This window comes from Pagrus major, chromosome 17 (assembly GCF_040436345.1).
Source record: "Pagrus major chromosome 17, Pma_NU_1.0".
Taxonomy (NCBI): domain Eukaryota; kingdom Metazoa; phylum Chordata; class Actinopteri; order Spariformes; family Sparidae; genus Pagrus; species Pagrus major.
Genome location: NC_133231.1, coordinates 31,284,202 through 31,306,448, shown reverse-complemented (window position 1 = coordinate 31,306,448; position 22,247 = coordinate 31,284,202). Strand labels below are relative to the sequence as shown.

General features: G+C 42.4%; 1 protein-coding gene across 2 annotated transcripts in view; it reads right to left on the bottom strand.

The window, feature by feature from the left end:
• Positions 1–22,247, bottom strand: part of dennd4b (DENN/MADD domain containing 4B) — a 41,606-nt gene that overhangs the window by 7,185 nt on the left and 12,174 nt on the right. For both annotated transcript variants that reach the window (XM_073485312.1, XM_073485311.1), the window contains exons 2-21: positions 15,696–16,058; positions 13,653–13,908; positions 12,952–13,021; positions 12,287–12,456; positions 11,955–12,196; positions 11,560–11,626; positions 9,913–9,971; positions 8,928–9,072; positions 8,655–8,830; positions 8,016–8,116; positions 7,648–7,863; positions 7,162–7,307; positions 6,609–6,742; positions 6,412–6,526; positions 4,436–4,642; positions 4,007–4,135; positions 2,958–3,102; positions 2,353–2,508; positions 1,476–1,707; positions 625–910 (exon numbers count right to left, since the gene is read on the bottom strand). In XM_073485312.1, coding sequence (XP_073341413.1) covers positions 625–910; positions 1,476–1,707; positions 2,353–2,508; positions 2,958–3,102; positions 4,007–4,135; positions 4,436–4,642; positions 6,412–6,526; positions 6,609–6,742; positions 7,162–7,307; positions 7,648–7,863; positions 8,016–8,116; positions 8,655–8,830; positions 8,928–9,072; positions 9,913–9,971; positions 11,560–11,626; positions 11,955–12,196; positions 12,287–12,456; positions 12,952–13,021; positions 13,653–13,908; positions 15,696–16,039 — 3,396 coding nt within the window. In that variant the 5' untranslated portion in view covers positions 16,040–16,058. The remainder of the gene's footprint in view (positions 1–624; positions 911–1,475; positions 1,708–2,352; positions 2,509–2,957; positions 3,103–4,006; positions 4,136–4,435; positions 4,643–6,411; positions 6,527–6,608; positions 6,743–7,161; positions 7,308–7,647; positions 7,864–8,015; positions 8,117–8,654; positions 8,831–8,927; positions 9,073–9,912; positions 9,972–11,559; positions 11,627–11,954; positions 12,197–12,286; positions 12,457–12,951; positions 13,022–13,652; positions 13,909–15,695; positions 16,059–22,247) is intronic.

Sequence of the window (22,247 nt, the reverse complement as noted above, 5' to 3'; positions counted from 1 at the left end):
TGCTGTTTTCTCTCAGTTACTGACATTTGCTTTTCACACATTTCTGAATATTACTATTTTTCAAACAATTTAATTTAACCACTTTATTTTGTGACCTTCATCAAGAGCAACTAGCTTAAAGGAGCAGTTCATCCAACAACTAAAACTCAGTCATCATCTCCTCCCTCCATGCTGATGGAAAGCCAGGTGAAGTTTCGTAGTCACCTTGAGGATTTCTCTTGTTTGAACACTTCTGGAAACATTGTATTTATTGTATTTAGACCTTCATCAGGTCAGATAACCTGATGGTTCCTTAGACCTAACCTGGTCTAAGTACCGAAACGTTGTTGTCATTAAACTTAATTGCCAGTGAAGTGGGCGGAGTGTGCGGCAGTTTTGTTTCCTGAGTTTGTCGGCCCTTGGTCTCCTCCTACGCACCTGTTGATCTTAAGTTGTGCGAAAGCTGCACTCTGTGACAGCAGAAATGTTACATATTATATGTTTAACTGTTCAGTGGATGCAAGTAGATGGTTTGGTAAACACTGCTGTGAAGAGACTAAAAAGAGAGGCACTGAAACTTCTATCCTTTTAAATAAAAATCTCTAAGAGTTGAGGTTCTGACAAATGAGAGTAAAACAGTCAAACCTCTGAGGTAGCGCTGACCAGCCTGTCCTTGGCTTTCAGCAGAGTTTCAGCCACTTGGGCTTTCCTGGACTGCCTCTGTTCAGAAACCCTCCGTCCTATCCCTCCTCCTCCTCCTGGACGCCGGTCGTCCACGCTGGCGGCTCGTCGTACGGACACTCGGTGTCTGGTCGGAGTCAGAAGCTGCTGGAGTTTCCCTGCCAGCCCTCCTCTGCTCGGGGAGGAGACGTTGTTGTAGTTCTCGTCTACGACTTTATTTCTGCCGGCTGAGTCCCGCGTTGCTGCAGGTCTGAGGGTCAAAGGTCAGGGGTCAGGGGTCAGGGGTCAGATCGTACAGTGCCTAAGTGTTAAATGAATCGGCAACCATTTTGATAATCGATTAATCTGAGTAAGTTTTGAAGAAAAAAAGTCAAAATTCTCTCATTTCAGGCCGTCATCTGACATCTTTCAGCATTTTCTGACATTTTAAAGAACAACTGATCAATTAATTAAGAAAATAATTGACCGATTAGATAACTATAATAACGTCTTTATTCCTGCTTGGAAATTAAAACACAAGCTTTAACACGAGTCTTGTGACGTTTCTCGAGCAGACATTTTCTTTCATTTGAGGTTTGAATCACACAGTGTGTTCAGCCCATTGTCCTCCTTCAGCTGAGGCAACTTTCTTTTTGAAGTGTTTCAGCATTTTTAAATATGCTACAGCTTTCAAAGCAAAACCAAAGCAGATTACAAAAGATGAAAGATAAAACAACTTAAAACATCTAAGATTGACATCGAAGAATGAAAAGAGATGCAATCCAGGTCGAGTTATTAAAGAGTGTTGATGTGATTGTTCTGTGTCGGTGTCTGACCTGCCGTCTCTCTCTGCCGGCTGGCAGCTGCAGTCCGGCTCCGAGTCGGCCGACTCTGCATACTCTTTGTAGAAGGTGGAGAGGCAGACCTGACTCCGGCGAACCAGAACACCACCGGGGGGCGCTGGAGGCGGCGTGGAGGTGTCTCTGCGTCCCATCGGAGGTTTGCGGGAGACGGCGTCACCGTTGGTACCGGCGTTATGGAGGATGGTCTTCTTACAGAGCTTCACCTCTGTGGACGGAACGAGACACAATACAAACTCACGAGAGGAAACAAACTGGTGAAATAACAAATATATAAAGAAAACAAGACGAAGAGCAACAAAATCTTCCTCATTTAAAATGTATCCTCGGCCCTGTTCAGACCCGGTATTAACATCGGTCCTGGGTGACTATTTTTTGATGGGATCTCACTTTTTCACTCTATGTGCAAATAAACACGTCCATCTCTGCACACAAAGAGAGAAAGAAGTTCATGTAGAACATTTGCTGAATTTACAAGAAACTCACTAAACTGAGTGATTTTTTAAGGGAGTCTGGGGACTGACTTAAAACTAGAATCACCACCAGGTTTCTGTTCCTGAGCTGTGGGTTTGAAAACTTTGAAAACATTTGCAGAATATTATGACGCCACAGTGCATTTAACCATAAAAAGCTCCAGAAATGTTTTGTGGACTACGAGACTTCAGCTGACTTTATATCATCAGGAGGAGGAGATGATGACTGAGTTTTCAGTTTTGGGTGAACTGTTCCTTTAGGTTAAGAGTCCCTGACGTCCATTGACTGGTCGTATCAACAAAAGACACTTTGACAGACGGATAGAAAATGCGAGAGTGTCAGATGAAGGTGAGGAAGAGGAGGCAGCTTCGTCTCTTACTGTCAGTCGGCGTCTTCATGCTGTTCAGACTGTTGCTCTTCACCAGCGGACCCGTCAGAGACTCGTGACTGGAGCTCTCAGACAGACCGCTCCAACTGGACTGACGAATCAGATTGGAGTGGGGGCGGGGCCTCTGATCAGGGTCCACCATCGCTTCTTATAAAGAAAACAAAACAGAAAAACGCACATTTTTTTTATCTGAGATATCTGAGTTACAGCCTGTTTTCAGCTGTGTGATGATGCGTTTTCCAGCTGATCCAAGATGTTTTGTTTTGTTTGAGAGTTTCATCCTTCATTCACCAGTTTGTCACAAACATTAAACACAACACATCTGGAGATTGAGGGTTTTCACTGGGCACTGAAAGTAACTAGTAACTAAAGCTGTCAGACAAATGTGGTCCCTCTCAGATGTTGTGGAAAGGAATTATAAAGAAGCATAAGATGGAAAAACTCAAGTACAAGTACCTAGAATTTGTACTTAAGTACAGTACTTGAGTAAATGTACTTGGCAACATTCCACAACTTGAATGATCTCCTTTCTACCATGTTTGTTATGAACTCCTGACAGACGTCCTGTTAGAAATATTAACTGAATACTTTCTGACCTCCTCGTGACCCCACTGAGCCGCTCTTCTGACGTCGTTTGATTGGCTGTCTGAACTGGGCCACAGCCAATAGGACGTTCCTCAGCTTGGCCCAGCGGAGACGTCCTCCCTGACTGGTGGACGGCCACTTGCTCTCGAGCACGGCCTGAGGACAGAAGACAGAGGACATCACGTTCAACCACATGAATTTATGAAGTCAGTGTTTTTTACACTAAAACTCTGATCAGGCTCGGAGCCCCAAAACTGTCAAAAAGCAATAAAAGATTAAAAGGAAAAAAATACAACTAAACTCATCAATAAATGATCAGTTGAATAATTAATGGATGGAGCGTAAAAGAAAGAAAATCCTCATATTTTCTCTGCTCGTTAAATGAATTTTTAATTAAAGTCTCGATGATGAACCTCTATTATCTTTATTCCATTCATGATGTGAGTTTTAGGCTTTTGATCTCTTTTTTCTACACTGTGAGTTATTAATCTAAAAATAATTAAAAGTCTTTCTGCTTTCACATCCTTGTATTTAGACGACTAATCCGTGTTGCAGGGTGAGAAGAGGGAAGATAACTAGAGATTTACTGGAGATGTTCCGATACCATTTTTTCCCTCCCGATACCGATACTTATGCTGTGGGTATCGGCCGATACCGAGTAACGATACCGATACCAGTGTGTTATGAAAAAAAAAAAAAATCATACTACGCCTGCACGACTGTGATATGATTATCATTGTGGTAAGGCCTGGCTCAGGTTAAACCCTTTGTAAATCATGAATGAATACAGCAAATGAAAGACATTTATTTTTAAATACAACAGTATAAAATAGTAGTGCAACTTAACTAAATAAATCTAGGAATAATTATTTTTTTAAAAATTAAAGTGCAGCCACAATCAGCTCCTTGTCTGCAGGTGTCAGGTGATCAATTCTTCTTCACACCTCTAAAACAGCAGCTGGTATCGGAATCGGAACAATTCTACCATTTACCATTTTTTCTGTGTGTGTGTGTGTGTGTGTGTGTGTGTGTGTGTGTGTGTGTGTGTGTGTGTGTGGACCTTGTTGTAGTATCCGTAGGTGATGGTGTTGGGTGTGATTCCGGCCTTCTTCATCTCCAGCAGGACTCGAACGGCGAGGACGGGCTGACCGTACTGACCGCACAGCTGCATCAGGATCCTGTAACACACCTGAAACACAAACACACAGACACACACACACACACACACACACACACACACACACACACACGCACGCACACACACACACACTTCAGACACAGAGTAACATGGATCCACTTGTTCTCTCGTGTTGTGTGTCTTGTTTCCTTCCTGTGAACTTTTCTCTAAATTCTGCTTCTGCTTTTTTCTGAAAAAAAATGACAAACTGCTAAAACTCAGTCCAATAATTCAGCTATTTATGAGTCATGTCACTTCAAAACTCTAAACCCAGATCACCCAGAACAGCCTTCGACCTGGTCGGTGTCTCACCTCATCCGGCAGCACCACCTTGCGGTTCTCCATGTGTTTGAGGACGTCGTACGCCGTGTGCAGCGCGCGCACCTTGGCGCTCTCCGCCCGAACAAAGGTGGGCAGATAGATGAACCAGAGGCCGTAACAGTGACCCAGCAGGCACTTGGACCACATGTCCGGCACCGCTGCGTACTTCTGAGCTCGCTTCTGGGCCAACTTGATCTCCTAGGACATGAAAGACGAAATAAAGGTGCAACACGTAAGATTTGGCCACCTGTTGAATTCATTCTCTCAACAAAATAAATATTACAGTATAAAAACAGATACACATAATCGCTGTACAACAACTTCAACAACAGGATTTCAGAACATTAAAACATGACGACAATAACAACCAGAGTTCATGAGATTTAATGTTTGTGTTCATGTGTGATGAGAACATGAATGAGCTGATTTTAGTCATGATTTCATCTTAGACTTAAAATCAGTGAAGCTGCATCACTCCCTGATGTTCAGGGATGTTTCCCCCTTTTATTTTACATGATATGTTTTTAGCTAATTGACATTAATTTGTAGAAATCTGTTTTCATTTTGACATTAAAGAGGTTTTTTTTTGTGAGTTCTTGTCAAAAAAGCTGAATTATATTGACCATGATTCCATTTATAAAAGCAATAAAAGGGGACCGAGCTCCAGAAACCGGTCGCTCTAACTGTACGTACTGAACCTTTAAATAATCTGGTCAAACTGGTCTAATGGACGTCTTTATCGTCAGTTTCACAAATCTGAAAATAACTTCTATAGTCGTCGTCTTTGCCCCGAACACAGCCTGTGACTTCTGAATATTGGATGAGCAGTGAAATATTGATAATGAGCAGTGAGACTGAACGAGGATCCTCCTCAGCTCTTTGTTCAGGAGGAAACTGGGTCAGAATATAAAACCAGAGTCCGATCAGACTCCTCCTGATTCAGACGTTATTCTATTTTATACTTTGTTTTATTCATATTCATCTATTTTATTCACTCTACAGCATGTTTATCCTCTATTATTAGAAATAAAACATTATTGTTTTTGTTGTTAACTGTTGTAAATGGTGTGACCTCCTCAGTGGTTTTTAAGGATTCATTAGTTCTGGTCATCTCGATGCTCATCAACATCAGCCCTGTCTGGACCTGAGGGTCTGAATGTATTGATCAAGTCCAGGAGCTCTGTGTTGCGTCAGGTTTGATGCAGCTGATACCCGCCTATCAAAGAAAGTGCCTCATCAGCCCTGACGCTGCACCGACTCTCTGCCCAGCTGTCCACTGTCATCACGTTTCCCCGAGACAAAGAGAGACTGACTTCAGGTCTGTTGATGTCGGTGATAATACAGCTGACACTGCAGACCGGGCCGGGTTCAGGCTGATGTTAATCCATCACAAAGGCCTGAAACTGCTTCAATTCAATTTAAAAGTCAAACTTAACTGAGTCAACTGTCGAAAGAGGAGTTATTATCCAAAGCACGAGATCATTCAGTATGACCCACTTTATCACTTTAAAGGATCAGTTCACCTGTTTACATGTAGTTGTATTTATCCATACAGATGGTTCTGGTGTGAGTTGCAGAGTTAACGGCCGTAGAGGAAGTATTTTCTTTCTGTGTCAGCGTGAGGAAGGAGGCGTTCATCTGCTCTGCAACTCACACCAAAACAATCTAGATGGCTAAATAACACTACAGGTAAGAGGAAGGATGTGTGCTTTCGGGCGCTGTGGCTAAATGTGACATTAAGGCATTTCATTCAGGCTCCTCCCTGATGGACCGCGGCCCCCTGGGAACCTCTCTCTCTCTCGTGGCTCCTGCTGCCTCACAGATTGATGGATCTGGATCATCACACCCTGGGCTCCCACGGATCATTGATCCGTTTTACTATCTTCTTATATCTGTAGTCTGTTCATTGTTTTTTTCTTGTATGGCCTGTCCTCTTCAGGGTCACCACATGCAGTTTGTTGTCATACCTGTTTGGTGCGTCGAGGGGCGGGGCTACTGGGGGCGCTGCCCTTAGTCGGGACCCTCAGCTGGTCCTGGGGCCGGTCGAAGAGCTCCGGCCTCAGTGTGGGGAAGGTTTCGTAACTGGACACATGAAAGTAAAACTCTCATCAGCTCAGATGATCTTAAACGGACACTCAGTTTAAGAAGCTCAGTGACTCAGTACCTGTAGAGGGCGGGACATTCGGACCCGTCCGGTTCCTGAGGCTCTTCAGGAGGCATGATGAAGACTGTGTGTTCTCCACTGTGAGTCTCATCCAGGTCGATCAGCCTCACCTCCTCCGGCTTCTCCACGTCCACCTGATGACAAACAATTAACACGCTCATTATACATTTATTCATCGTGTTAAACATTATTCAGATTTTCTTTTTGTCATTTTTTATTTGATTTTCTTTATTCACCACAAAATTCTCGACCTTGGAAACTTTAGTTTGATGAAATTATCTCAATAAGATCAAACAGCTTTTCCAGGAGTTTCAACCACATCCAGCGACCTTCACTGGCAGAGAGAGTTTTGCTGATGAAGGCAGTGAGATGCAGCAGAAAGCTCCACAAAATAAAAAAAAGAAAAACGAAATCCAAGCCAGATGTTTTTCGACCACTGATGACGATTTGAACCGAGTCTCATCCAGACACAGTAAAACACATTTTGGCTTTTACTTTGAAAAACCCTGCAGGAAGATGTGAGCAAGAATCAGTGAGATGATGATGTTCTGACCTTTTGGACGCACTCGTCGAAGAACTCGAGGCAGGCGTGCCGGTCGCTGACGAAGGAACACTCCTCGATGAACTGAGTGAACATCTGAGTCCTCGTCAGCTGATTGTAGAACTTCTGCTGCGTTCGGTCGCGAGACTTCAGGAAACCTGCAGGAAGAAGACGAGGAGGAGGAGTTCATCGATCGAAGTCACAGTCAGGGTTTGTGATTCATCTTCCACTGTACTAAACTTAATACATAATGAAATGACTGACTGATTGTCCTGTTCCTGTAAACAGATCTGTCTCCAGAGCACAAAGGGTTTTTTACTCTTCTGATCTGTTTTTGATTTTAAACACCCTCTGATTTGACTATTTTTGCTTTAACTTTCTCCCACAAACTCACTGTGCACAGGGTTAGGGTTACAGCTGCTTGAAAATCATTAATTATTGCGGGGTCATGATTATAGACCAGTTGATTTTTGGTCGTCTTGGTGCGTCACAGCTCACCCTGCAGGTTGAACAGGGAGCTGCAGTCGGTGGTGGTGTCTGACGGCGCCTGGGTGATGGGCAGCAGGAAGGTCCGGTATCCTCGCAGCAGGCAGCTCATGAAGCGGAGGAACGCCTCCTGGATCTCCAGCTCCAGCTGCTTCTGGCTCCTGTAGATCTGATCGTAGTCCGTCAACAGGAACTCCAACGTCGCCTCCTCCTGACCGGGAGTACAAACTGCAGCGACAAGAAGGACGGTGAGCAAAGTGTCGCCTTGATTTTTAATCATGAGATCTAGAAACAGCCGGTCTTTATTTAATTCATAAAAAGGCTGTTGATGTGTTTTATTTTCTTTCACTGTTGCCTCTGTGTTCGGAGCGGTCACTCACTCTGCTCCAGGGTCTTGTGGAGGTTGGTGAGGGTGTTGAACAAAGTCTTGCCGTGCTTTCTGGGTAACGATCGCCATGACAACGGCTTCTTGTCCTCTGACCTGAGAAATCAGAGATCAGTTTTAGGGACTGATGGTTTGTTGCAGATGACGATGAACTTGTTTCACTTCACTTCAGGTTTGTCGTTTTTGATTCTGATTCAGCAAAAATATCAAATATAAAAGGAACAAAACCCTAAAACGACAGGTTCTGTTTATACATGTGGTTCAGCCCAATAAAACAGATCATCTATGGAGCAAGAAGTTGGTTTAGTTCAGGATATTTCTGTTACAATACCAACACTGCTTTGATATGAAAGAGATTCTGACAGAACTAATACTGTAAATCGTACGAGAAACCCTCTAAAATAATAAAGTTTACATTAGTTGAATCAAAAGTACATTATATCCTATATTTTTTGTTTATATTTTAGTATCTTATTATTAAAACTGCTCCAGTGAAGATGATATATATATATTATATATATATATATACACCCAGTTTTGGCGCTTCAGACGCAGACAAGCATCCACAGGAAAAAGCGTATATTCAAAGATCAATATCGGATCATTGAAATGGAGGTCGAGATGATGGACTCACTGAAAGATGGTGTTGGTGTCCAGGTCGACACACACCACGTCGGTGGGGGGGTCGTACAGGTCGAAGTAGCTGGAGTGGACGCCCACGATGAACGGCATCGGAGCCAGCAGCACGTCGGCCATCTGCAGCGGACACAGAGGGATGTAGGGGCAGAGCCACCGCAGCGGGAAGCTCATCTGATGGACACACAGACAGAGTGTATCATTATACAGACCATAATAATACTGTCAGTGTGTGTGTGTGTGTGTGTGTGTGTGTGTGTTGTAGTCTCACAGAGACGAGGGCCTCGCTGACGGAGGTGAGGACGTCGGGGCGGAGCGAGTGCAGCAGCAGTTTGTGTTCAGTGAGGACGGCGAGCAGCAGCGTGCAGGCGTTCTCTGGACCCAGGTTCTGCAGCAGCTTCAGGAAGCTCGCACCGCTGTCACACACACACACACACACACACACACACACACACACACACACACACACACACACACACACACACACACACGGAAACTATTTAACTGAGTGAATTAGACCATTGTGGACAATGTTCCTGATCAATGAGCCGGACTGATTATGAGTTTCCAAGTAATATGATCAAATACTTTGATTTGTCAGATATTTTATTTTCTTGATCAGCCTCGTGATAAATGTTTGAAACAACCAAAATGTGATAATTTCCTGAAAACGTAATGACATTTGCCCTCAACTTGATTGAAAATTGCAAATTTTATGACATTTTCAGGAAATTATCATTATATGTCATTATCAGGTAACAGTGTTTGATCAATTTCATGCAAAACCATATCTCTCAAACTTAAAATAAAATAAAAACATAATAATAATAATAATAATGACGACTTTTAAAAAAGTCAATTGAGAAAATTGACACTGAGAAGTGCCAAAAAAGATGAAAAAACACAAAATATTAAACATAATAAATATTTACTATAATAAAATTATTATTTTGATGATTATTTCATTATTAATAATTATTAATAGAAATAAATAAAACAAGAGATTATAATTTGCACGAGCTCTCTCATCAGCTTTTTCCTCTCGATGAATTTGTTTACCTTATGGATATTTGGACGTCATATTTTGTCTTCCATATGTCAAGAAATACAAAATCAAAAAAAGCAGCAGACAAATCAAAAAGTCTGTCTCAGTTCTGAGCCGACCCGTCTGGACCTTGTTCAGTTAACTTATTCTGAGTGATTCTAAACAACCTGATTGTTTAACGATCGCGTTCAAACTGCAGCAGCCGACTGACCTGAGTGGGAGCGGAGAGGAGACCGGCTGGCAGAGCAGCAGGTTGTCATACGGAGAGAGCTGCAAGAAACAACCAGCGTTAGACAAATACACACAGACACAGACACACACAGACACACACAGACACACAGACACACACAGACACAAGGATGATTCTGGCTTTGGTGCGTGAAGTAATTTATGATGTAATTAACAACACAGAACTTGTTTTCATTGTTTGACTATCGTTCGTTCAGTCGTGGGAACATTTTACTCGCCAACTTTACTCCTGGAAGATGAAAATGAAACAAAGAAGTGACCAGTCAGACAGGTTTGAAACAGTTTATCTGAACCGCTGATCAGGTACGAAAACAGAAAGTAAACTCAGATGTTTGTTATCTGGAAGACCTTCAGGACAGTTAAGGTTTAACTGCTACTTTGTGAGATCTGTTCACCCGTAGTTTCACTGTCTCAACAACTGATTTGATACCTGAATGAAAGTGAATTTGAAATCTTTCACTGTTTCACTGATGGATCCAGCTGTTGTAAAGCTGAAGTTGGTGAGTAAAAAGTTGCTGTAACTGACCTGAACGATGACCAGACGTAAAAATTCAGATTTTATTGGCTCCAACTGACAGTTTCATTCTAAAAACACTTAGAGGAAATATTCACACAAGAAACCCACAAAATGATCAACAATTGTCGCCCCTGTTGTGACCACATCATCAATGCAGTCGAGTTAAATCACATCTGAACACGATCGATCATCAGGGAATTATTTCTCATTGAAAGAAAGAAGTTTGCTCGCTAATTATAAAGAGAGAGATTTATAGAGTGACTGCTTGTGATCGGGCTCAGTTACCCAGTCGAGGCTGTGAGCAGATCACCACCTACATCCTGTCGAAGGAGGAAGTGAAGCATTAAAGTCAGAAGTAATGAATTTCTTTTCTGTCGTAATATATATTTCTTTTTTTCTGTGTTAAGCTGGAGGGGAACTGATAAAAGCTGAGATACATCTGTGATTAGCAACTATAGATCTGCACAGAACATTTCCTGTAAAGGCAGTTAAATAAAAAAAGTTGTTTTCAAAAACTAAGAAACCTTTTGACCTAAAAGTCTGATTGACAATATTCCAGAAACTGAAAGGTTTTAGTCTTAAAGTTTATGAAAACATCAGTGTCAGTTAGAGGGGAAGTTTAAAGTTTTCTATTTTCTTATTTCTAAGTAAAAGTGGTGTCACAATTCTCCAAATCCTCAATTCAAGCTGATTTTAAGGTCACGGTTCTTTTGATTTAAACATTTTTTCCATCAGTGTCAGCTCTACCATCGATTGTTTATCACATCTGGATTAGTAAAGATCAACAGATCTTTGGTTTTAGGTCCTTTACATTTTCAAACTTTTCTTTAAAAAGATATTTTACAACAACAACAGCCTGACTTTATTCTGCCGTCTTTTGCAGGTTAGGTTTTAGACAAGTTCAAATAGTAACCTCCTCACTGGAGCTTACACATAATGTTGTAATGAATCTCAGTCTCAGTCTCAATCTTCAGAGTATACTGAGTGGGGCTGAGTGATATCAGTCTCTACTTTTGTGTGGATTTGGACTCTGTCATGAGCTGCACCTGTAGGTTTACCTGGTGAAGACGAGACATCACAAACGGTTTTTACCTGAACGAGGATGCGAGGCCGCTGTGGAGAGGGGAACGGGACGTTGTGCATGAAGCTGGAGACGTGTCTGCAAACAGAGAACACATCGATTAATACCAATAAAATCAAGGATCAATCATATTTGACAATTATTCAGTGTTTTATAACAGAATTTATTATTTATGAGGACGGAATAAATTCTTAATATGATTTTATGACGTCTGGAGATGCAGAAAGCCTCCACTCAAAGACGCTGCCACTGATGAAAACTTCTAAACATTCAATCAAAATGTCTCATTCGAGAAACTTCATGTTTCTTTATGCAATAAATATTCTAGCAGCAGATCTGAGTTAGTCTGAAACACTGACACTGAAGATAAAAATGAAATGAACATGATCCAGAATCGTGCACTGACTTTTCGAGCGGCAGGACGTGGGGTCCGGAGATCGAGTATCTGTAGACGAAGGTGAGGAACTTCTGGAAGACGGTGAAGAAGGGCCAGTGGGAGAGCACGCAGATGCTCTTCTTCACCTGCAGGCTGCGGTTGGTGATCGGCCGCCGGTCGACCACGCTGAGCAGCCCGAGCCTCACGCTCTGCCGCTCCGACAGCAGCTCCCTGGAGAACGACTCGTAGAACTGGATGGCTGCTCCGTAAACCTGCAGGGAGAACAAGGAGTTACGGTGTTGAAACAGAAGGAACCTTCTACAGCAGCAGAAATGTATGTGTGCATGGTGTTGCTCTCTGACCTTGTCCCCGGAGGCGGAGGTGAGGACGAAGGTGGAGAAGACGGGCAGCTGGTATTTGGTGTTTAGAGGCCAGCTCTCCACGGTGACGCCCATCGGCAGACAGAAGACCGGCACCGACTCCGGCAGAGGAAACGCCTCCTGGTCCTCTGCTGGGTACCGACTGAGCAGGCCTGCAGCACAAAACAATCAGGCTGATTACGCTTTCCTGATTTTTATACATTTAACATCCGGGACAACGTCAAGCCTTTAACATAACTCGCTTGGGAACATTTCGTGGAGAGCTATCTGACTTTAAATGAACAGTTGACCCCAAAGTGAATCCAGTCATCATCTCAGATAATGACTGAGTTCACATTTTTAGGTGAACTGTCTTTTAAGTCCACTATAAAAAGTGAGGAGCAACCAAAAGTTACAGAAACAAAGACGTCCTTCTCAATTTTAAGACACTTAAACATATTATCTAGTTTCATTGGATACAATTTTACTAACCCAAACAGTTTGCCAAAATATTCACTTAAAATTAATTTCTCTTCAGGAATATTCCTGTATTTTCTATCTAGTTATAATAATAATGTTGTACTCTTCATCTCTGTTGACATTTTTCTGTATCTCTTCGCTGCAGGAGCTCTGATAACATGAAGTGCAGCAGAGTGACAGATACTCACCGGCTTTGTAGACGAGGGCGTTGGCTTTGGCCACAGCTCTCTTGTAGCACACATACAGAGCTGGACCCCACTGGAGACACACACACACACACACACACACACACACACACACACACACACACACACACACACAACAGTTATAAACTGATCTAATCTTTTAAAGAAAGTTATTACATTAAAGTATGTTTCACTATAACAAACAGTGGTCCTAATATTTTAATAATTCAGAGGAGAAAATGCCAAAGCCTTTATTTGAGACGGGCTACTATTTTTGTTATTTTTCTTTATTTGAAAGCACAACACACAATAATCAACATTTCAGTAAATGTACCAGTTTTAGCCAACCTGCTAATTTTCCCCTGCAGCCTTTTGATGATAATATTTGAATTCATATATTAGTATTTCCCTTTTTGTAATTTGAATGTGCTGTTTGAATCCCGTTATTCTGCTGAAAGACTTTTATTGTGAAACATCTGGGAGGAAGTGAGTTGAGTCTGATCCACAGCAGCTTCAAAAACAGCAGAAATGTCCGGTACAGAATTGAGTCTAAATGTTGTAAATGGTTAATAACGCTCAACCATTAAAGTACAAGTGTTTAAAATGTTCTCACCACTTCCTCTCACGCATTTACTCTTTGAGACTTTATCATTAATTTCACAACAACAACAAATCCCCGACTGAAACACCCCCTTGGCGCTCACCATGCCGGTGTTGAGGTTCTTGTCCACGCGGCTGAAGGTGTGCGGGGCGACCTCTCCTTTGCTGGGCAGCAGCAGGGCGATGTCGGTGACGCCCAGCGTGTGGAGGCCCTGCGAGTCCAGCGCCCGCCGGTACGTCAGGAACACCCGGTGAGCCGTCGGAGCGCCGCCGGCGCTGAGGCTGGCTGAGCGACTGTAGGGCGTCGTCTCGATGACGTACCAGCCCTGCTTCAGCTGCTCCTTCCCCTCATACAGAACCCTGCAGGAAGTTTAACACGTCAGACTCAGTGATGCGTTCACGTGTTTGGATGCTTGAAGCTGAAAGTCAAAAAACATTTTGGTGTTTCTATGAGTTGAATTTTCTTTTGCTTATATGATTTATTTGTCTATATATTTATTTAAGATGATTGTATACCTGTTTTAAACTTAATGAGTGTGGGGTTTTACCATTTTGTTTCCTTTTTCTTTTTTTGAAGGAACAGTTGACACAAACAGGAAAACCCCCACATGGATGGAAAGTCAGGTGAAGTTTCGTAGTCAAGGGGGTCAGTAGAAGTGAAAGTGAAATAAATCTGAATCTGATGATGAGATTTTTGCTGCGGTCTGAACCCACGAGCGTCTTTCCTTACATCCGGAGAACGCACCGATATGATATGATTGATAAACTGTGCAGCCCTTTCTGCCTCACATCTCCTCCAGTGACTCATCAAATCCTTTCATGGCCCTGAGAGATGAACTGACTCCCCCCAGGATCAGACCTCATCCGGTGAGCTCGAGGTTCCCAGTCTGAGAAACATTCAGACGTCCTGTCACACTGCCCTGAGACACTGACTGGTTTCCTACCTGCTCACCGTCAGCTACTCTCTTACAGTGTCAGAGAAAAGATGTAATCTGAGGTGTAAAATAAGAGGATTTGCCTCGTTATCCCTCTAACACGAGTGTAATCCAGAGCAATTAAACTGTTGAACAGGAAAGAAACAATAGACGAGAGTGTGATGCTGATGAGAGTCCAGAACACGACACAGTCTGCCCACCACTGCATTACATAATCCTGTCTTACATAAGCTTCAGCTTTAATATGCATTACATGAACTAAATGCACAAGACCTGATTTCTGTATGAGAGTGGTGCTTTTATTCTTTGTTAATTAGAACAGCAGAATAATTTACAGCACAACATGCAGACCATGTGTTTATTACTGATTATATCAACCTGATAATCCTTCAGAGCAGCTACACGCAGACAGAGGAGGGAAAATGATCACACGGGGATAAAAGAAATCACAGAAAGACGCAGTTCATCCCTCATTTCACTGAGGACAAAGTCATGACATCTGCAGCCAACGACGGGCAGATTATTCTGATGTTTTCACATCACAGATGACGAAGATAAACAATTATTAAAACGTGAGACTGCAGGTAAAACCCTCCTGTAGGCTGGTAAAGGAGTTTAGTGTGGTGCAGAACTGAAAAAGACGAATAGTTCAATCTTTTTATTTATCAGCCAAATCTTTAAATATCTTTCGACAGGTCCAGCCCCGTAACATCATCCTGATACATCTGCTTTCAAAATTCAAATAAACTAAATAGTGGTTTATTTCTACGTTGTCGGAACGGCAAAGCATCCTCTGTCATCATCGACATGAGCAAACACAGAATCAGAGCCGATTATTCTGGACAGTTAGTTTATTCACCGAGTTCATAGCTCTGATTGTTGAAATGAAATCTGTGTCGAGGATTAGTCCCGCTGCAGCAGAGAGTCACGATTACTGAGACCATGTACACAGATTTTTTTTTACCCTTCTGACAGTGAGATTTCTTTTATTATTATTTCAACACAGATTTCTCGATCACAATACAGAATTATCCGGGGAAACATTGGTGCGTCCTCTGGACACACCGATAGCGAGTTTCCTAGCATGACGCAGGACACGTACCTATCACCATCACTGCAGCATCTTGTTTTATAGATAATTTTTACCTCCTAAACTGCACAAAAACAATCAGATTGACACAAACAGCTTCTGGAAGCGTTAACAGATCTCACCCCAGGTCCAGGATGGGCGGTTTGTCTCGTCCTCGGCGGTAACACAGGTACAGGTGCGGGTTGTTGATGAGGCCGGCGCTCAGCTCGGCCGAGTGTCCGCCCAGCGTCCTCTCGATGCAGGTGAAGCCCTCCGGCACCTCCTCCCCGAGCCCCCGGGCGATCACCGCCAGGTCCGTCACCGACTCCACCGCTCGGCCCGACGAAGACGATGAAGAGGAGGAGGGCGTCGAGGAGGAGTTGGTGGAGGTCTTCCCATCCTCGTCCAGGGGCCTCCAGGGCCCCGCAGGGTCGAGACCTGCCACTACAAAGTAGTCCACCAGCTGGGGACATTTCTCCTCTGTCATGCCGCCTGTCTGCCCTCCACTGCAGAGAGAGAGGAGAGAGTGTGGGTTCATTATCTAAAGGTCACATGATGGAGAAGTAACATTTTTCACAGATTTATGCATTCGTGAGTTATTTTTCTTCTGTCCAGCGAAAATCTGAAATCGTGACAGCCCTAGTTTTAAGAATATTTTGATTATTATCGGGAAAATATCGTGAATCACAAACATGTTGGACAGGATGATGGTTACATATCGTCCGATGTGGATTTGTCAGTATTGTTGAAAAACTTTCATGGCAAAAAAGTTCAGAGAAGTGAAACTGAAGAGTAACACACTGGAGGATCAGAGGAGCTGCACTAAAGAGAGATGACACACACAGACACACCATGACTCAGTACCCTGGAGGTCAGGCAGTGAGGCAAAGCCCAAAATCTCATCAGCCAATCAGAGACTCCAACTCGTTTTTATTACTATGCTGTGCAAATCTTTTTCCATCCTGTTTTTCATTAAAATTTCTAAATTATTGCTGTAAACCTTTAAAAACCTGCCTCGACAGTTCTGTCTCACTTCATCGTGTCAATAAAGTCAATTTGAATTTGAAAGAGAAATCACAGCGATCAATCACAGACGGGGAGAGACCCGGTCACTGGTGTTTTATTACAAAATCAATACGTGATCAAACTGACCTGCAGAGGACATGCTGCTGTGTGTGTGTGTGTGTGTGTGTGTGTGTGTGTGTGTGTGTGTTGCAGTGCGTTATAAAAATAGGATGTGCAGCGATGCTGTGAGATGCTGAGAGCTCTTATGTAACTGTAAATGTCCCTCGCCCTCTCTCACCCTGCAGCCTCTCTGCTCTGCCTGTAAACAGAGACTGAAGGAAACTGAGGTGACTGGATGAGTCACGAGAACATGAACCTGCGGCCATCTCTCAAGTTTAACTGAAAAGTCCATCAAATGTTGAGCAGAAATGCCAGAATTCAGAACCACAGTCTCCCGTATGTTACGTATCTATTTCAGGAATGTTGAAAACTTTATACAAAACACCAAGTCCTCCAAATTAAATGAAGAAATGCAAAGTTTGCAACAGAATCATCTCCTGCTCTGATGTCGACGGCTGCAGGAGGGACTCAGAAGTCACAATTCCTGCAGCCGTCACTTGAATGTAAATGTGTTGTTTTGAGTGTTCGCTGAAACTGCCTGTTTATTTTTCATTTTACAAAAGAAGCCAAAAAATGTCCAAGGCTAAAACACGAGCAACGGTACAACTTTGTCTGAATGAAATCATCGAAATGATGACATTTAAATCACAAAACTCTCACAAAGACAACAGATCTGACCTGACATTTGATGCCATCTGTTGTGTCTCTGTTTTGTTTGGTATACACACACTTATGTTTCAGACTACAACGCTAAAAATCAGACATACTGGGAGCGATGCAACTGTGATGGCTCTGTCTGGTCTGCAGCTCATTCAGACGTTAGCTGGAGGGCTAACTGCTCTTTATATCACAGCGTAGGACTCCTTAGAGATCCCTGACAGGACAGTGAGGACGTGTACAGGAAGCTTTACATGGACGTCCTCCTTGTATTAAGAAATGCATTTACATCCATCTTTCATCCACTAATCTCTACACTTCCAGTTCAGAGTCTGCTGTCTCAGATTATGGCTGTGTGATGGTAAATCCCTGCAGCTCAAACGCGTTCAGCAGGCAGGAAAATAAATTATAACCAGAGAGGTTCTGCTTGATTTACATAAAACTGAGACAGCGACAATGAATATGTCGATGTTTGATGACTCCAGAACCGCTCTGACGATCCAGAGCTAAAATCAAGACGAGGTTTCTGTTGAGTCCTCAGGTTGTTTCTGTTCTGACTCATCACAAAAGGTCAAAGGTCAAAGTAAAGAGTCACGATCGTCTCATAATGAAGAGATGAAGTTTACACTCGTGGATTGAACATTTGATTTCCTTCCCTTTCCTTTATTTCTTCCTGCGAGGCGGTGGCCCTCTCATCGCTGTCAACACGGAGGTGAAAGTGAGAGAGCGACGCTAAAAAGGACAGAGCGGAGGAAGTGGAACGAACGCGGGGGTGAAAGGTCAGCTGGCAAACAGGAAGAAGGCTGGCAGCCTGTTTCCTGTTCACCGATGACTTCCTGGTGACACAACAACACATGTGACAACACCGCGGCTCCCCGAGGTCATAAAACACACCGTTAACTGTTTAACAACGGCATTGTGGAATATTCCTGAAAAAGTAATATACATGCTGTTCACCACGACACCAGACACTGAATAAATAGTTAAGGTACAGCAGCTGGGATGTGAATAAAATGGAGGAAAATGTCGCTGCTAAAATTGCTGATTTTGTGGAGCGATGACGAGCAGCGACTCTGGGAATACAAGACTGTGGTGTCTCCTGATGAGTGGACACGGGTGAAGATGTTTTGTGAAGGAAACTAGTCGGAAAATGGACAACGGTGAGATTCAAAGTTTGTTTTCATACTGTTTACATTTTCGATACATTTCTCTAACAAAATATGATCTGCACATTGCTCCAGTGAAACATTGACATCTTCCAGAGCTCATTTATGATTAGAAATATTGATGGATTAATGCAGAAGTTCTCAACCTTTTCGAGTCCAATGAGAACTCGTGCACACTTTCACAAACACACTCAATAAAATCTCTTTTAAGGGAAATGATATCACCGGTACAGAAAACCTATAAAGTAGCAGAAAATAGAAAATACTCAAGTACATACGAGTACCTCAAAATAGTTCTTAAAGCTGCAACAAGGAACGTTTGTTTTTGTTCATTCTGGCGCCCCCTGTGGACAAAAGCTGTATGAGCACCACCGCCTCCTGTCCTAAAGTTGATCTCCTACCATGTGCAATTGTTTTGGAAGTGAATGAGAAGAAGATGCAACATATTTAAACCTTTTTTCTTTTTATACTGTTTGCAGGATGCATGGTGATGAGTTAATATATATATTTGTGTCAATGTAAACTTGTTTTAGTGCCGCACCACCAGACTACAGAGCAGCTTCTTTCTTCAATTCATCCTCAGCAGTCCGACATAAAAAATAGTTTACATTTTATGAATTATCCAACCAGGCATTAAAAATAACTAGAAATAGCTACATAGAAAAAAATCCAGTCTTCTCCCTGATAGTCTCGTTTCCATATGTAGGTCATACATGCTGTTTTTCCAACACATCTGCCAGCAACAATGACGCTATTGAAGAATCACCGCTAATTCAGTTTAAACACGTTTCATTTCCTATAACTTCTTCACAGTGAAAGCCCCCCGTTATTTGGTGATGTAAAAGCTTTCATTATGAAGCAGCATCACAGGAAACGTTGTGATTCAGCAGCAGTAACTAAACATGAACCAGCTGAAAGTGAACACGATGAAAAACACAGCAGATGCTTGAAAGAACAAACAGGACGAGAGAAACTAAAGAGATCCAGTTAGAAGCTGCAGACGAACCGAGAGCTGAACACACTGACTTTAAAAAACCTCTTTCTCTCAGGTTTCCTGCGCAGACATGAGTCGAGTATCGATTTTAGGGGGAGACGGGTGCAGTTGCGAGACGTCACCACTGCCAGCGTGGAGGTGCGGCTTGGCTCAAGTTGGTGCAGTAAAACTGGTGATGGAAAAGCGAATTGTCGCGGCTCAGTTTGACTCAAAAGTGCTAAGAATCAAACTGAGACTGTTGACTGTCATGACCAGTTAAAAAGTCCTTGATGTGTGTTTAAGTGCAGTACTTGAGTAAATGTTACTTTAAAAAGTTACTTACTACTTGTACAGATATTGACTATCAGTCTTGTTCGTATTGAAATGCTCTTTTCCAACATAGATTAAAAAAAAAAAACAGGTCAAACACCAGGAAAGAAAAGTCAGTTCCTTCGTCACCAAAGACTGAAAATAAGAAGGCGAGAGGTCAGTGAGTTCACTGTGGGAAATAAAGCTTCAGCTCTCCTCTCAAACACAACAGTGAAGAACCAATAACAACAGGTCATCCTGTCTCTTACAGTCAGTTAACCTCCATCCTCTCCTCTAAATCATCTTAACTTCATCTATCGATCGTAATAAACGTCACTAACATTCACTTCATGTTCTCACAGAGGGAGGCATCTGCTCAAACACTAAAGTAGCAACAGAAATTTTTAGCTGAAACAGCTGATTTCATCACAATCACTTCCCTTTTTAAAAGCCCATGTGCAACAGTGGAAACCTCACACACGTACACACACACGTACGCAAACGTACACACACACACACTTCTACATAAATCCTGTAACGCCCAAAGAAATGCACCAGATTTCCTCACTGACAGAGTTCACTACAGTACATCAGTTTACGTTGTGTCAGTACAAACACTCACTTAAAATGCGTTCAAAGTGGTGTCGGAAATATGGGAAAATTTAGTTCTAAACTAAACTTATTTGACGACAACACAAGTCAGAAAAACTCGCTGACTTTGACATCGAGCGCAGAAACATGGCGGATCAAATTAAATGATTGGTTGAAATATGAGAAATTAACAGAAAAATCTCCCTGATCTGTCCCTTTATCTGGATCCCCCGCCAAAAGTAAATGGGGTCTGTTCTGGGCCGAGACCCATCCTCCATCAGATTGTTCTGATTTTTTCATCAGATCCGGTCTTAATCCCCTGAGAAAAATGTATGAAAATGTTGGAAAAACGCCCGATCGCACAATCATAAAGAAAGGGTCGAACAAAATCCTGGATCCGAACCAGAAGTTAATGTGGCACAGTTCTGGACTGAGACCCGTCCTGCATCCAAGTTGGGTGGAAATGCATTCAGTAGTTTTTGTGTAATCCTGCTGACAAACCGACAGACAGACAGACAGACAGACAGACAGACAATAACAGCTTCCTGAACATTAATGCTCCTCAGCAGAGTTCATTATGGCCCTTTTCCACTGAGTCACCGCGTCACGTTTCAGCCCCTCAGCTAACGATGACATTACGTTTCTGAGTTGGAGCGACGTCAAAACATGATGTCGGCCCTCAGCTCAGCTGCTGTAACGTTAGAGTCTCTGTGGTTTGCAGCGATACACGTCCTGCTCTTCACTCCGGTCTTTGCGGTGTGTTCGAGTGCAGCTTTCAGCAGAAGACACGAGGCGACAGAGCTCTGCTGCGTCAGGGGCCTAAAATACAATATGAGAAAACTAGATTCTGCACATAGAATAAAACTAAAGTCATGACTTCACCTCACACACAACCACACCGACAAACATTAAAATAAAACACTGGGCACAACTGCACAAGTGTTTAAATAAGGCACGGGCTTCTAAAATGTTTTTTATGGATGGTGAAGTCGGTCTGTTGGTTGTTCAGTTCACCACTTTGGTCCAAAGTTAAATATCTTAACAACTATTCAATAAATTGTCATGAAATGTTGTTGGATTATTACTGTTTTTGGTAACACAGTTCTGGTAATTACACATCAACATATTTGAAATTTCTTTGAAACTACCTCAATAATTACCTCAAAATGTATTGAAAATTACCTCAATATTATGTATTAGTAATATTCTGCTATTATCCAGCAGCAGTATATAAAAAGGTGCTAATTTCTTTTAACGTTCACAGGAAACTTCCAACGAGTTGTTGCAGCTTCATTTCTTACTTCTGCAGGTCAGTAATCTGAAGAACATTCAGTCCAACTTTGGAACAATTTTCTAAACTTCTCTGACTTGATTCTTGATTATGAAGCTGCATTTGTTGGTAATCAGCATTTATAGTGACTAACTATAAAAACAAATGTAGGAAATTTGTTCCAAAGTCTGACTGACCTGCTGGATTATAGAGATTGGTGAAAATATAAATGGTTAAATAAATGTGATAACTCATTTAAAGTCAGGAAGTCAGACGGAAACTAGAAAGTAGCTTTAAATATGTTACGACCTACTGAACCTGATACTGAACCTGTACAACAAAGTGTTTTTCCTGTGTTCATGGTTTTCACTGTTAATTGTTCTCATTGTCTTTACTGGTGAGACATTTTCTGTCAATAAAGTTCTATTGTTTTTAAAATACTTTTGTTCCGTTCAGACACTGAGAAATATATAATTTACATGCACACCAACATCATGTACATTTCCACGTTAGCAGCTGCATTAATACCTATTTTCCGACAGGAAGTCGAGTGAGATGGCAGGTAGCTCGGTTTATTTAAATGACACCTACGGCCGAAGCAGAA